The sequence below is a fragment of the Grammomys surdaster genome, unplaced genomic scaffold, assembly GCF_004785775.1.
Source record: "Grammomys surdaster isolate TR1022 unplaced genomic scaffold, NIH_TR_1.0 338, whole genome shotgun sequence".
NCBI lineage: Eukaryota > Metazoa > Chordata > Mammalia > Rodentia > Muridae > Grammomys > Grammomys surdaster.
In genome coordinates, this window is record NW_021604757.1 from 2,986,207 (window position 1) to 3,002,545 (window position 16,339).

At 44.3% G+C, this 16,339-nt stretch overlaps 1 protein-coding gene across 1 annotated transcript in view; it reads right to left on the reverse strand.

Moving 5' to 3' along the window:
• The window catches only part of Lrp4 (LDL receptor related protein 4), a 54,554-nt gene that overhangs the window by 2,453 nt on the left and 35,762 nt on the right, over positions 1–16,339 (reverse strand). Inside the window, 13 exon segments of the mRNA XM_028778568.1 lie at positions 2,458–2,599; positions 4,468–4,555; positions 4,895–4,962; positions 7,560–7,695; positions 8,116–8,229; positions 8,500–8,644; positions 11,462–11,570; positions 12,317–12,451; positions 12,618–12,836; positions 14,252–14,555; positions 14,838–15,063; positions 15,179–15,341; positions 16,145–16,316. Of these exon segments, the coding sequence (XP_028634401.1) occupies positions 2,458–2,599; positions 4,468–4,555; positions 4,895–4,962; positions 7,560–7,695; positions 8,116–8,229; positions 8,500–8,644; positions 11,462–11,570; positions 12,317–12,451; positions 12,618–12,836; positions 14,252–14,555; positions 14,838–15,063; positions 15,179–15,341; positions 16,145–16,316 (2,021 nt within the window).

The window sequence follows — 16,339 nt, forward strand, 5'->3', positions numbered from 1 at the left end:
ATATGAGGGGCCACCTAAGGGCAACTGCAATTAGATAATTACATCATCACAGAGGAGAGGAAAAACCATGGCTTATGGTCCTACACCAGCCATTTACTGGCTATTTTATCCTGAGCAAATGACTTAACACTTCTAAAACCCAGTCTTCCCATCTGCAGTATAGGAGAACAACAGCATCTACAAGTTACCCCAGTTGTTGTAAGAGTTAAGTGAGGCAATTCATGGGGTGCAACTGTTAGAGCATGGGACACAGGAAACGTTAAAACACACTAGCTGTGTGTTATATCACTGTCATAGGTTATTAATGGGACATCATGCTGATACAAGAAATCCAAAGCAATCTAGTATGCATTTACATCATGTGTAGTCTGTTACATCATCCCTGTGGTTTATTAATGGGACGTCATGCAGATATAAGTAATCAAAAACAACTGGCAGAAGCAATTCAGTGTGTGTGTATTCAAAATTTTTATGTGCTAGTTTGCTTTCAATGATCCTTTTGATTGTGATAAGAAAATTTGGGAGGTAACATTTTGGGAGTGAGGCTTGGGAAATCATTGTATTTGTGTGTTTTTTTTTTTACAGTTTTTTTTATTATTTTTAATATTTTATGTGAGTACACTGTCACCGTCCTCAGACACACCAGAAGAAAGCAATGGATCCCATTACTGATGGTTGTGAGCCACCATGTGGTTGCTGGGAATTGAACTCAGGAAGAGTAGTCAGTGCTCTTAGCCACTGAGCCATCTCTCAGGCCCTGTATTTGTGTTCTTAATGAGCCTGTAATCCGTAACTCTTTAGGGAAGGATACTCTGTCCATGAAGAGCATCCCTGAGTGATCTGCATCACTCCAAGAATAGCTTTAACTTTGGCTTAAGTGTCCTCCTTCATGTGCTCTTCAAGGGCAGCCTCATTCCATGCTGGTGGGATGCTCCCGTTGTTATCCTGCCACCACTAGGAGCAAAAGAGGCATCGTAGCTTGGGTTCTGTCCCTGAGGTAGTCTCCTCACTCAGAGTCTCAACCGTTGCTTTCTGTTAGTAACAGTTCCATTCCACAGACAGTTATTAAGGCCCCATGTTAAACAGATGCTATGCTAGGCTCTTCTTGATGGGCTCTGCCTTCAAAGAGTCCTTCAATCACACAGAGACATAGAGGTAGTTTAGAAGCACACATACAGACTCCCATTCACCCAGCAACCCTCCGAGCAGATGTGAGTTTGAGATAACATGCAGGCCCATTGAGAGTCCTCATCACAGAAATGCACTGGGTAAGTTGTGGAGATGCAGGGTACAGGGCCAAGGTAGTTCTGGAAACACCACTTTCTCTACACACACAGAGCAACAGGTACCTGAACTCAAGAGGAAATCAGAAGAGAAAGGGTGAAAGGCTATCAGAGGGATGGAAGAGTTGCTGAGGAAGAAGAAGAAAACAAAAGAAAGAGGTCAAACGGTTTTCCTTTTTTCTTTTGGCTTAGTGGGGTTGGATCCAGGGACTTGCACAGGCTGCACATGTGCTGAACTGTAGAGTCATGTCTTCAGACCTATTTTTCAGTTCTAATGGATAGCCTTCACTGTGATTCTTTTCTGGGACACCCCACATTCTAGGAACTGAAGAATTCTCAAGAGTCTTTCTCAGAAATAGAGAGGGTTCCCATTCCCAGGACTGTAGGTAGTCTTGTGAATTATAGTGGCAGCTTTTTTAAATACAGGAATCCCTCAATCTAGAAAAGTATAGTTTTACTGTGGAGAGTGAGGGTCCTGCTCAATTGACTGCTAACAGTCAGAGCAGGCTGAGTCTTTTTAGGGAATAACTCTATGAAGGTTATAGGATTTTAGAAGAAACCAGGTTCTACCGATTAGGAAACTCTGACACCTCAGACCTCAGATCCCCTGTGGAAAGATGACTATTTTTCATGCCTGAATATTCAGTAAAGAATTTTGTCCTGACTTAACAAAACGTTTTAAAAATAATAAAAACACGTTCAGGTTTCTAGAAAAATCTTTTAAAACCTTGAGAACAAAGATAAAGAAAACCTAGCCATTCCCAACAATAGGTACTATTTTGCCAATTCAGAGATTAGAGAAAGAGTCCAAGAGCTCTTGGTTTTGCAGGTATTGTCCCAAAGAGCCCCCTTGCTTCAGAGGGGTACAGCATAGAGGAATAAAAACCCCTAGCACGAAAGCATCCATAAACCTGGACAATCTACTGGGAAATAGACACTTACTGCTTTCAGACCTGAAACTTCTAGCCTTGCTTTTACCAGTGTCCTCCAAAGATTCTAGATCTCTGCAGAAATCCAAACTACACTCAGTTTTCTGTTCACTATTGTCTCCAAAATGGGAGAAGGGACACCACATGGCCCCTACTCATCCACTCAGGCAATTTGGTCATACTTCCTCTCACCCTTTCCCCAAACCCCAGAAAGACCTAAATAAAACTTTCTATTGTTATGTTACCTCTTTCTTGTAGCACAGCTGATTATACATGGCTGGCTTGGGAGCTGCTTCAATCTTCACTTCCTGAGTGGAAGTCCGGTAGGAGGGGTTGCTATAGGTCAGGTTTCCCATTCCAGGATCCGTGAATTTGGATTTTCTGTGTCTTCAAGAGGAAAAATTGGCTGAAATCAGTTGAGAACTTTATAGGTATGATACTGGGGTGGGGGAGGGGAGGAGAACAGGGGGAGAGATATAACTTGTGTGTGGGAAGCAGCTTCTCTGTAGGTCCCCGTGACCTTGCCTACTAGCACCCACACTCTTACAAGTCCCAGCCCTTGAGTGTGGGCCGGAGCTGGTGACTCACTTCTAGTGAACCTATTATGCAAAAGTATTAAAGACTAGATGAGATTCCATCTTGAGTGGTGCATCCTTCCTCCCTCTCTTTAAAGGGAGCAAACAGCCATGTCGAGTTGACTTATAGAAAGATCCACAGGCAAGCAACAGATGATGGAGACCTCCAACCAACAGCCAGTAAAGAAATGAAACCTGCCAACAATAATTATTCCAGTACCTTTGGAAGGATTTTTTTTTCCCAGTCTAGCCTTGAGATGAGGTCATAACTCTGGCTGTCACCCAGATTACAACCTGCAAGAGACTTCTAAGCTGAGCACACAGTAAAGCTATATCCAGATTTCTGAGCCACAGGAACTCATTACCTTTTAGGTTACTTGTTATGGAGGAGATGGACCTTTGTTCTAATCCCACCTCTGTGATTTATTAGCCAGAATATTGGTAGACATAATCTAATCCCTCTGAAGTTCAGACCCCATTACTGGGTGTGCTGGCTAGGTTTATAAAACAAGCTATGGTCATCAGAGAGGAGGGAACCTTAATTGAGAAAGTGAATCTATAGCGGTGGTTCTCAACCTATAGATCACAACTCCTTGTGGTGGGTCATATGTCAGAGATCCTGCATATCAGATATTTATATTAAGATTCGTAACAGAAACAATAGCAAAACTGCAGTTATGAAATAGCAACAAAGGAACTGCATTAAAAGGTTGCAGCAAAAGAAAGGTTGAGAACCACTAGTCTATAGGATTGGTGTGTAATCACTAATCATTAATTAGTGATTGATATAGGAGGGCCCAGCCTACTGTGGGTCTGGTTTTTATAGAAAGTATGCTGAAAGCTGGATGTGGTGGCATATATCTTTAATCCTGGCATTCAGGAGGCAGAGACAGATGGATCCCTGAATTTGAGGCCAACCTGCTCTACAGAGAGTTCTAGGACAGCCAGGGCTACACAGAGAAACCTTGTATCAAAAAAATAAAATAAAAAAACAAGCAGAAAGAAAGACTTAGCATGCCATGAAGAGCAAGCCAGTAAGCAGCACCCCTCCATAGCCTCTGCACTGGTTCCTGCCTCTAGGTTCCTACCCTGACTTCCTTTGATGATGACAGTAATGTAGAATCAAAAATAAACCCTTTCCTCCCCAAGTTTTTGATCATGGTGTTTCATTAAAGCAAGAAACTCTAAGATACCAGGCTAGGGCATTTATACTTTCCCATTAAAAGACAAGTGATATCATTATTATTATTATTAATTTATTTTCAGATATTTTTTGTTGTTTGCAATGTTTAAAGTACTGGAAAGAAAATGGCAATTAAAAAGACCCTAAATTGAAATGACACATTGTGTCTTCCCAAAGTGATTTCTAGGGAGCAATGCTGTGCCAGCCATGTTGAGGTAAATGGTTGTGTTGGTGTGACGGGAAGACCATTTCTCATTCCAATGGTTTGAGGAAGAAGGAGGTATGGAAAAGGTCAGCCATCCAATAAGGAAACTGCTGAGGTTAGACAGAAGAGCTATTATGTTTCCACTCTCTCCTTTTGCTACCCCAGCCAGGGGCCCAGAGGTGAAACTAGGCTGTGTGCAAGTATATTCAGCAAACTGTGAAGCTTCAAGAGAACCCAGATAAGCTAACAGGGACCAAAGAACATGTCATTCCTGGAGCAGAGCTGAGGTTACCTGTATAGCATCAAAGCTGCAATAACCAACAAAATCAGCAGGATACTGAGAAGTCCACCGATGGCATAGCTGACGTGCAGTCCTTCACCTAGGAGACGGGAGGAACACCAAGCAAGGACTAAGGACCACTTTCTGGCTAAGTGGTGACTCTTAGGATTATTATTTCTGTGGATTTAGTCAATGAAAAGAGTTTGCCAACCCTATAAGACTCCTCACAAGAACTAGGAAAGAAATAAGTGGAGACTTAAGTCCATATAAAGCCATATAAAATGGTGATGTATTCATATCTTACTCTCAGCACTTGGGAGACAAGGAACAGGAAATTGAAGAGTTTGAGGCCGGTGTGGCCTATGTGCTAATTAATAGCCTGTTTCAAGAACAGATAAAGAGTCTTCTTTTCTACAACAGTTCTATTCTTAGGACCTACCTGGAGCAGCAGGTATAGCTTCATTGGAATGTGCACAGAGCCCCAGCTGGGCATCCCTTTCAGAGCATCTGTGGGGCATGAAAAAGAGACATCAGGAGGAAAAGCCTTCAGGAGGAAAGGGCTGTGAATAGTGCTTTCACACCTGAAAGACTCTATCAAGGGGTCAGGGAGCTAGGCAGCGTTCTAAGGACACCAATTCAAATCTTCCTTCTACTACAAGAATGAATGGGAAGCAGCTGCAAACCACACAAATCTGATTGGTTAGCACAAGGTTAAAAAAGTGTTTTTCCTCCCTCCGTTCTTTCACAAGGGACTAAGCAAGACACCCAGAGGGAGAGCGCAGCTGGTGCACTTGCAATGCTCAGAAGGTAGCTCTGGCATATTATAGCAAGCAATAGGAGGTGCCTCCCAACAGTCTGGAGAAAAGCCATAGACAGCAGAAGAGCATTTGAAACCAAGAAACCAGGAATTGTAACTAGAACTTCTTTGGGAAAGGTCTGAAAAGTGGGCATGGTGAACTTGGAGGACCCTGAGTGAGGACACCCTAAGCTACATAGTGTCCCTATTTGAAAAAATAAATTTCAGGTAGAGTTCTGAGATGTGGGGTGGGTAGGATCAGTGCATATGTTATGAATTTGTCAAAGAATAAGTAAAAAATGAAGTGCTGATTATGATTGCTACTTTTGTTTCTTCAACTGTAGGACACAAGCACATGAAAATGTCATATTAACTAGGAAAAAGAATAGAGGAGACTTTTTTCTTTTAGCACCTATGTTCTGCTTAGTTTATGTGGGTTTTTTTTTAACTATATTCCAGCTAACATACTTAAATAGTCAAAACATGCATTACCACAGGCTATAAAGAACTAGCAGGGGGCTGAATTCTATGAGCATTAAAAACAAACAAACAAACAAACCCAGAGGAACCAAGGAGATGATTCACTGGGTAAAGTTCTTGCCAAGAAAACCTGAGGATCTGGATTCGGAGCCCCAGCCCCCACATGAAAAGCTGGTTGCAGCAGCAAACACCTGTAATCCCTATGCTGGAGAGGCAGAGACAGGAGGAGGAGTCACAGAACTTGCTGGCTCGTCAGCCTAGACAATTGGCGAGCTCTAAGGTTAGGGAGAGATTGTGTCTCAAAAAAAACAACATGGTGGTGGCGCACGACTTTAATCCCAGCGCTTGGGAGGCAGAGGCAGGTGGATTTCTGAGTTCGAGGCCAGCCTGGTCTACAGAGTGAGTTCCAGGACAGCTAGGGCTATACAGAGAAACCCTGTCTCAAAACAAACAAACAAACAAACAAACAAAAAAACCCAAAAAAACCATGGGAAACAATTGAGGAAGACACTTCACACTGAGCTCTGGCTGCCACATGCACATAGGAATGTGTATGTACACACCCAGGAAAAAATGTCTGAGGACATTTGTTTCCCAAATAAAACTAGGGACTAGGAGCACAGCTCAGCAGTAGATTGTTTGCCTCCCGTGTGTGGAGTTCACACTTCAGCACTGTGAAAACAACAAAAGTTCTGAGGAAAATCTAAGATTAAAGACAATAGCTAACATTTCAAAGTTAGTCAGAAAGGCACAGGTTCACACTTGGGTGTTTGTTTTCTTTACAAGCTACACAAAATGCAGAGTCCAGAGCCCATAGCACTTGAGTGTGACCATGTGCAAATCTTGGCACTTTGGAGATTCTGAGCATAGAGTACTTATTTTGGAGTCATTATTTCTGCTTTCAGCTTAATGACCTTGTAAACTATACTTGCCAGTGCATCAAATTTAATGAAATATATCTTATGCTTGCTTTGAAGACTATATATGATTACATTTGCTTATTTGATAATGGTATGTGTATGTGTTTGTGTGTATATTGTGTGCACATGCATATATGTGTATTTTATTTGAGTGCTGGGATCATTATAAGCTAAGGCTATCACACTTAAGTTATAAAGTTATAAAGCAGATACTAGTGTTGTATTAAATATTTAATCTCAATCAGGGGTTTCTACTAGGACAAAACCCTAATACTATACTGGTGACATGAGAGCAAAGGAAGATGGATAGATTGAATGCAGGAAGGAGCCTCCTCCCTAGTGATTTCTCTAGAAAGCTGTTTTTAAGCTTCTTGCTCTCAGAAATGAAAAGAGCGTCAGGGTCCAGGAGATGGTTCAGTGAGTAAGAGTACTTGCTATGCAAGCCAGAAGACCCAAGTTCGGATCTCCAGCACCCATGTAAAATGCTGGGCATGGCTGCACATGCCTATAACCCTACCAATGGGGGGCATAGACAGGAGAATCACTGGGCACCAGACTAGTCAAAAATACAGTGAGCTCCAGGTTCAGTGAGAGACCCTGACTAAGAGAATAGAAATAGAGGATACCTGTTATCCTCCTCTGTCTTCTACATGTAGTGTGTGTGTGTGTGCTCTTGAGTACACACACACACACACACACACACACACACACACTTTAAAAAAGTAAAAGGGATTCATTTGGAGCAATGTACATTTAAAAATCCCTCCGTGTCCCACATAATAGGGACTGGTGGTTAATGATGTGACGTTTCTCCCATCTGCCATATTATGAAGTTGGGACAATGCTTTTGTACAAGTAGGGTATGGTGATCTGAAACCAGACTTCAATCTTGTATTGACCCTACTTACCTTCCTTCTGCCCCCTCCAGAGATGTGCGGGTCCTGGTGGTAGAAGAATGTAAGGTGGTGGGCAACGTGTTGGGTAGCACTGGGCTCTTTTCATTCATGCTGGTAGCTCTGGGAGCAGGAGGCACAAGGCCAGGTACTGGGGAGAAAAGAGGATTGAAATGGACTGCTAGAAACCTATATGTGGTTCAAGGGTAGCAGCTAGAAGTCCTGACAGAATCTTTCAGATGCTCTAACCTCTGGTACTCTCATTTATTGCTATAAATTTAAATGGGATTTGGATTTACCATTAGTGATTCTAGAAAAAATTGCTGGCACACAAATATTAGGAACAGAGATGATGATCTAGTGATCCCCAGCAAGACATCGGGAGTCTAGACTTATGTTCTAAGAAATGCCAGAGGCTAGACAAAGCCAGGCCCGAGCATCATGAAGCCCAAGTATACTGTTCATTTCCATTATGCCACTATGATGTCCCCTAAAAGCACACCGTTGAGGTTGCCAGCCCCTCCCTTCTCAAGGGCTCTGTTGTCTCAAGAAGCTAATCTATCCAACTCACCAAGGGAGCAGGGATGACTGTCTGGCTCATCGGGACAGGCACACACAAAGTCAGAGGCTCTGGCAAAGCACAGGTGGGTACAGCCACCATTGTTCACACCACAGGCATTGGTCCCTGGAGGCAAAGCAGAGGTGTCTGGTCTAAGACAGAATAGGGTCTCCCAGTCTCACACTTCTCAAAAGGGAGGAAATCTGGGGCTATCCCAGGACAATAGGGCAGGAAGGGATGATCACAAAGGAGCAAAGGTCTAAAAACATTGAAACACGAGCCCAAAGGTTTTCTTTATGGCTCTAATTATGTTGGTCACTAACATCCCTTGGGATGACCAGAGCCAGTCCCTTTTCCTCAACTGTGAGGAAAGGGGCTCAGTTCCTAATGGCTCACCTGTCTGCCGCTGAGGGGACACCACAATGATATCCATCAGTCCCTCCACATTGGCCAGCACTGTCTCCTTGTTGCGGCCTGAGTACTTGTCAACACGCTGGATGGATTTGGTCTGCCAGTCTGTCCAGTAGATCCACCTGTCTTGCTACTCGATAAGAAATCCAAAAGAAGTATTCAGCAGTCAGACCTCAGTGCCACTTCTGTGCCTCAGTGTGTGCTATCCCACTGCTGAAATGCCTTCTGTGACTGATTTTCTAAATGAATGCTATGCACCCCCAGATAGCACTCAGGAAATCACTCCAGACTCAGAGCACATCAATGAACTTCTCCATGTTGTTCTGCACCACGCAGCTACTTACACATGCAGTTTTGAAACCCGGTAGTAACTTGTTTGTATTTCTATCCATTCTGCCCTACTCTTACTTGTTGTCATTGTCATTGTTTTGTTTGATTGATTGTTTATATTCTTTGTTTTTGTTTATTGAGCTCTCATGTAGCCTAGACTGGTCTTGAATTTACTATGTAGTTGAGAGTGGTTCTGAACTCCTAGTGATAGAATTGTAGACACACCTCACAATGCCTAGCTATTTTTTAATTTATTTATTTATTTTGAAACAGTCTTGCTATGTAGCCCAAGTTAGCCTGGAACTTACTGTGTAGCTCAGGTAGGCCTCACACTCAATAACCTATTGCCTCTTCCTCCTAAGTGCTAGAGTTACAGCCACATGCCTCCAGTGGCTGTGATACACTACAGATTTTTTTTCCTCTTTTGTGGGAGAGGTTGCAAGAGTAGAGGGCAGGTACGAGGAGATGGGGAGACGAGTGGGATTGGGGTGCATGAAGTGAAATTCACAAAGAGCCAATAAAGTTTTTAAAAATTAAAATTTTAAATAAATAATAATAATAATAATAATAATAATAAAAATGAATGTGCAGGCTGGAGAGATGGCTCAGCTGTTAAGAGCACTAGCTGTTCTTCCAAGCTCCCAAGTTCAAATCCCAGCAACCACATGGTGGCTCACAGCGATCTGTAATGGGGTCTGCTGCCCTCTTCTGGTGGGTCTGAAGACAGCTACAGTATATTCATATACATAAAATAAATAAATATTTTTAAGAAATAAAATAAAATAAAAAGGATGTGCTTGGTTCATCTCCAAGTCTGCAGCACCCACAGTCAGTCCTCAGTCAAATGAGCGAATAACTCACTACCCAGCAAATAGGAATCCAGAATTCATTTCAGCCTTTGCTGTATGGGTCTTTTTGTTCAAACTCCTGACTCAAACCCTCTGCTCATTTACATGGACAGCTTTCTGACAATGCACTGGACGTGACGTTCTCAGCCAAGGGTGAGAGAGGAAATGGAAGTACTATTCTCTTTCCCCTCAGTGGTAGAATGTTAGAAATTCTGGAAGACATTTACATTTGTAGATTGAGAAAATATATTCAGTGTTAGCCTATTGCCAGGTAAATTCAGACAAACCCTTTTTGGTGGGTAAACATCAAATACACAGTACAGGGTTGGGGATGTAGTTTTGTGTCAGAGTGCTACAGGTACAATCCCCAGCATTAAAAAAAAAAAAAAGATGTTTGTCAAGCATGGAGAACTTTTAAGTGTCTGAGAATCTGTTTTAAACTCAGTGTTCATTATATTATCCCAACTTCTTTTCTTTTTCTCTTCTTTTCTTTTTCCTCTCTCTCTCTCTCTCTCTCTCTCTCTCTCTCTCTCTCTCTCTCTCTCTGAGATATGGTCTCATATAGGCTAGTATCAAACTAGCTATGTAGTTGAGGATAGCCTTGAATCCTTCTGCCTCTACCTCCTAATTGCTGGAATTACAACCATGTGCCACCACATAGTTCCTCAGGTTACCTGTTGTGTTGAACTATCCCAAATAAGGCTAAGAATAATTGAACTAGTTCCATGTGATGGGTAGTTAATCTCTGTTTTGATTTGAGACAGAGTCTTATTAAGGATTCTCTGCTAGCACAGACCAGCTTGACTTTGAACTCAGTGATCCATAAGTCACCTCACCCAACTTGATGGTTAATTGTGATTGTTAAACTGATGGGATTTAGATCATCATGGAAACAAACTTCAAGGCATGCCAGCGAGGTTGCTAGAGTAAGTTAATTACGGTGGGAAGACTCACTCTAACTGTGAGCAGACGGGGGTCTTGGGCTGGATAAAAGGAGAGAGGTAGCCGGGCACAGCACCCACCAATGTTTGTCTCCCGACGACAGGTACACTGTGAACGGCTGCCTCCTGCTCCTGCCATCATGTCTTCCCTGTTATGATGGACTGAATCTTTGAACTGTGAGCCAGAATAAACGTGGGTGCCAAGGCCTGCGCATCTAGCTAGTCGGAGCCCTGGTCAGAGCCAAGGAGCCGGGAACGAGCAGGACTGGGCCCTGTTTTCTAAATATCATCCCTACAAAACTTCCTTAATTTGTTCTTGTCAGTAAGCAATTAATACAGTGCATCTAGTGTTTACAGAATGCCACGTCCCAGGCTGACACTAGTGCATACTTCAAGTGGATGCTATTATTAAACCAACTTGTTTTATAGGTAACTACAGCCTACAGACGTTCTGTGTCCTGTTAGTTACCAAGGTAGGCTTCAGGCTCATTGTGAAGGCATGCAAACACCAAATAGCTGGCCACCTCAAACCTCTCGCCTTTAGCCACTCTGACCAACTTTAACTAAGTTAGCTAAAAGCACAGCAGTAGATTCAAATGAGGAACTTATCAAAATTCCATGTTCCTGGGCTCAGTCATCACAAAGCAACTTCTCTATGGCCAAGGCCCTGGCACTTATGTTCTAACAAGCTCCATAACCTCTGTTTGAGAGCCAGGCCTAATAGAACTTAGAAGTGCTGAGCCAGGATAGCAGAGTACTTAGTGGCTTAGAATCCCCAGGAAACACCCTAGTCAGGGAGGTCTAGTTACCTCTCTCCTGAGCCAGTACCTGTGTGAGGGCAAAGGGGTGGGATACGTGGCTGACCAAGACCTGCCTCAGCTTCCCATTGAGGTCAGCACTCTCGATCCGATCCAGGTGTGCATCTACCCAGTAGATCCTGCCAAGAGAAAGAGAAGGAGAACAGATGGTTCTTCCCCATAAGGAACTTCCTGTTCCTCCCGAGCTGAACTGGCAGGTGCCGGGCAGTCAGGAAACACTCCTGATGAGGGGACTTCATGAGCCCTACAGCTAAAGAATGAAATGTAACTCATTATCAGGGAGGTGGAGCTGCTCTGTGGAGACACAGAGAACCTAAGACCACCCACAGCCTTTTCCTTCACAACTTGATCACCCTTTGGATCCTATCCAGAAATCTAAGCCCAAAGTTTTATAAATGGTCTTCAGAACGGGCTCAGGTCATGTGGATTTAACCAAGGTTAAAAGAAGAGGTCTCCCTACCAACTCTCCAGGTGACCTGACCTAAATTCTTTTCCCCTTGGGGGGGGAGGGGAAAGTCACCCTCCTTTCCCATTTATTTTTTTCCTAATCTAGAGGAGAAATTGCTTAATCCCAGCAACTATTGTTTCCACAGGTAAACCTCAAATCTAAGACCCTAAATGATGTGGAAAATAGGACACGTTCTGTCTACTAATGGTCCTCAGAACTTGTAACCCAAAGAGACCAAAGCCAGCTGAAGGCCCAGGGCTGGATTCAGCAAGCCCCGTGCTGACTTATCCTTCTCGTTGTTTCCTCTTCCTTGTCTGTCCAGGGGTTTTTCATCTTCCCCCCCCCCCCCCGTCAATCTGTGTCCTCTCCCTGGCCCACCCTCCATTTCCAGGAGGCTGTTTGGGACAGGGTCCTCACCTGCGAGTATCGTAGTCCAAGGTAAGGCCATTGGGCCAGCCTAGGTCTGTGTTGATGAGGACCTTCCTCTCAGAACCATCCAGGTTTGCCCGTTCAATTTTGGCAATGTGGCCCCAGTCTGTCCAGAAGAGGTACCTAAGATACAATAGCGCCACTGTCACAAAGCATGAGGAGATGGTGCGAAGAAGTTGGCAGAATATAGTACCTACACCAATCCAATAATCTATAAGCACCTTCTGGGAGCTGCTTTTCTACCACTCCCTTCTAGCCCGGATCTCTTTCCCGCTAGACTTGAACTTACCCCTTTCTAGGGAAAACAGCAATGGCCCGGGGCTCGTCTAGACTGTTGTTGATTAGCACTTTGCGACTGGAACCATCTAGCCGAGATGCTTCGATGGTATTTCGGCCTGTATCTGTCCAGTACAGGTTTCTGGCAACCCAGTCCACTGCCAGCCCATCAGTGGTCTTCAGCCCATGCCCAATAACAGTCTCCATATTGCTGCCATTCAGGTCTGCTCTCCTTGGGGACAATGCAAGGTTGTTTGAGTAACCAGACTATCCAGAAACCATACCCTGAATCTCACTATAAGTTCTATAGAGACAGATACAGTATGTTCCTCAGTACCCGGCATGGTAGGTGCTCAATACAGGCAGAATGAATGAGAGAGTGAATTCTTAAGAGTGTTTCCTGCAAAGTGAAAGTAGCAGAGGGTTTGGATACAAGTCATGCCATAGGACAAATTAAATTATTCTTAATATATCCTGTGAGGACACAAAGATTGCTACCTGGGGTGACTCTGAAACAGGTAGATTGGGTCTGAGAGTGTAGTTCAGTGGTAGAACACTGGCCCTGTTCAGTCTCTAGAACAATGGAAAGTAAAGATTCAAAGGAAAGGTTTGCTAAAACCAATCTGTGCTTTTAAACAGAGACTAATGCATCAGGGACAAGGATCACATCATAGTCACCTGGGGAATTTCTCTAAATTGTACACACCACATGAGATCTGAATACACCCTCAGAAGAACAAAGGCAAAGATTTCTATATGCCATCTAAGCATTTCTGCTATGGTGAGTTTCTTGTATTGGCATGACATCATATTCTTGAGTTGTGTTGAAATAAGAAATATAAAGAACAATAAAAATAATAGCAAAAAAAGTCACTCAAAATATACTGGTTAAACATTAAAACTTAATGTTGGGCTAAGGTTCCTATACTGCAATATAGATTCCAACTTTTCACCAGCCTGCCTTAGAGGATTCTTAGAGTAACCTCAGGACCTAATACTAAGTGTGGAAGCTCTAGGTTCCCATCTTGGCATCATATTTGTTTGTTTAATATACCATGTTTCTGGGATATATAAGTATCACATATATATATTTTTGAGATGGAGTCTCATACAGCCTAGGCCTTGAGCTAGCTCAATATATAGCCAAAGATGGCCTTGAACTTGTGATCTTTCTGTCTCAAGTGCCCACTTCAGGCAGTGCTGAGACTCAAGCCTAGTGTTCTGTGCATACTTCACAAGTACTCTGAGCTGCATCCTGTTTATTGTTTTTGAGACAGGAGGTTGGTACATTGTCCAGGCTGATCTTCAACTCACTGCCTTCCTGCCTTGGCCTCTTGAGTGCTGAGATTATAGGTGGGGTACCACCATAACCAGCGCTGCTCTTAATTTTTTGGGACGGGATCTTGCCCTTGTTCACCTCTAACTAGCGATCTTCCAATCTCAGGCTCCTGAGTAGCTTTACAGTCACCAAACCAGCAAACGAGCAACAGAAGTGTGGGCCGCTGTGGAGTGCTCAGAAATCTAACTCCACATCTAAACGGCCAAGCCTTCCAGTCCACTTATTTGTCAACAGAGAGTGTCATCTCACACATGACTGCTCAGGATCAGGTCTATGTCCCCCCTGGCTGGTTCCAGTGCCACTCATACCTGATAACATCCAGGAACACATCTGTGTAATAGACCTTTCCATCCAGACTGTCATAGTCTAAGGAGATGACATTGTTGAGCCCAGGAACAGGAACATGCACGTCTGTGTGGTCATCGGTGTCCAGTGAGATACGGCGAATGGAGCCTCGGCTAGAGAAGAGCAGGTAGGTCTCTGGCGAAGGGTCACAGGTCTTCCCATCTCCCTTCAGCTGAATGCCAGTGGGGCAGGCACAGGAGAAACCAGAAGGCCGAGGTAAACAGAGGTGGGAGCAACCACCATTTCTCGAGCCACACTTATTAAAACCTGGTAAGAGAAAAGCATCAAGTGTTCACACCCAGCCTGGGAGTCAAGAGCTTCCACACCCAGCCTGGGAGGCTAGTAGACTCTTATAAAGGACCTCTTTGGAAGTAGCATCATAGACCTGTGGTGCCAGCCATACCTAGAGGGACAAAAAAACTTATCCCGGAAGTGGAGTTCAGGAAGTCTTTTTGATTGTAAGTAACTCTGTGCCCTGGCTATATTCTGCTGTTGTGATAGCCTCAGAAATCCAGGGCCCCTGACTCAAGAATCCTAAGATCTTCTCACCCAGTGGCTGTGCCCGGTCAACAGCTTGGATGTCCATGAGGCCTGGCAGGTTGGACCTCACAAGGATGACATTGCTGCCAGTATTCTTGTCGGCCCGGTGGATGCTACGGGTCTGCCAGTCAGTCCAGTAGATATAGGAGTCAAGTAGAGTGAGGCCATACGGGTGCTGGACTGGTGATACCAGTGTATGCCGATTGGCACCATTCAGGTCAGCCACCTCAATTCTCTGTGGAGGAGATTGTGGGGAGGTGGCTATTAGTTCACCGGGGCCTTCACTGAAGATCCTGAATAGTTCTCTTCCATTTTCCCAGGCTTCTGGGAAGCCAGGGTAGAGCTCTTACCTCAGTATGGGCGTCAGCCCACAGCAGTTGGGAGCTGGTCTTGTCCACAGTCAGTCCATTAGGCCACCCTAGGTTGTTGTTGATGAGCACAGTACGGTCTGAACCATCCATTCCAGAACGCTCTAATTTGGCATTCTCCCCCCAGTCTGTCCAGTACATGAACCTGATGGAGGAAGTAAAGCAGCTGGCTAATCTAATAGCTCCCATAGTCTGCAAATACCTGCAGCATGTCGAACATACTGTGCATTCCTACGGTACGCCAAACACTTCACAAACACTATCTCATCCTCGCAAGGGTGGGTGACAAGGTGTGCATCTTTACTGTCACCCTTGCTTGACAGGAGAACGCTGATAAGAATCAGAGATTTTAAACATGAGATCCAAAGTGAGGAAGCTAATACACATGAAAGAATTTAATCTTGGTCTCTCTGTGTGTGCCCTTTTGGATGCCCGTGTGTGTGCACGTGAGGCTTGAGGCCAGAGGTGGATGGTCCTAGCTCACTTTCTACTTTATTTTTTTCTTAACATAGGATCTTTCAATGAACCTAGAGCCCACAGGTTCAGCAAGCCTTGCTGGCTGGCAAGCTCCAGGGCTCCTCCTGTTTCTGCCTCTCCAGTACTAGATCATAGGCACATATCACTGTACCTAGCTTTTTATTTGGGTACTGGGACCAAACTCAGGTCTTCATGCTTGTGTAGCAAGCACTTTACTAAGTGATGGATCTCCCCAGTCCTCTAATCCTGTTTCCTGATGGCAAGGCTCACACTTTAACGCTGTTCATGACGCTGACACAATGAAAGAAGCTGCAAGGGAGTGGAACAGTCCAGTCTCAGGGATTAGTCTCTGTGACCTCCAGAGTTCACAATGCTCCTGGAACACAAGTCCCACTGTGCACCTTCACCTATCCATAGTCTCGGCTAAACTTGACCCAGTCAGCTACCCAGAGTGATAAAGTCAGCTCTCACCCCATTTCATGGTATAGTACAATGGCCCGGGGACTGTCAAGGTTCTGCCACACCAATACTTTCCGCATAGACCCATCCAGGTTGCCAACTTCAATCCGATTCGTTCCCGTGTCTGTCCAGTATACTTTCCGGCCGATGGCATCCACTGCAAGTCCATCTGTGGTCTGCAGACCTGCAGGATGTCGGAAGAGCACA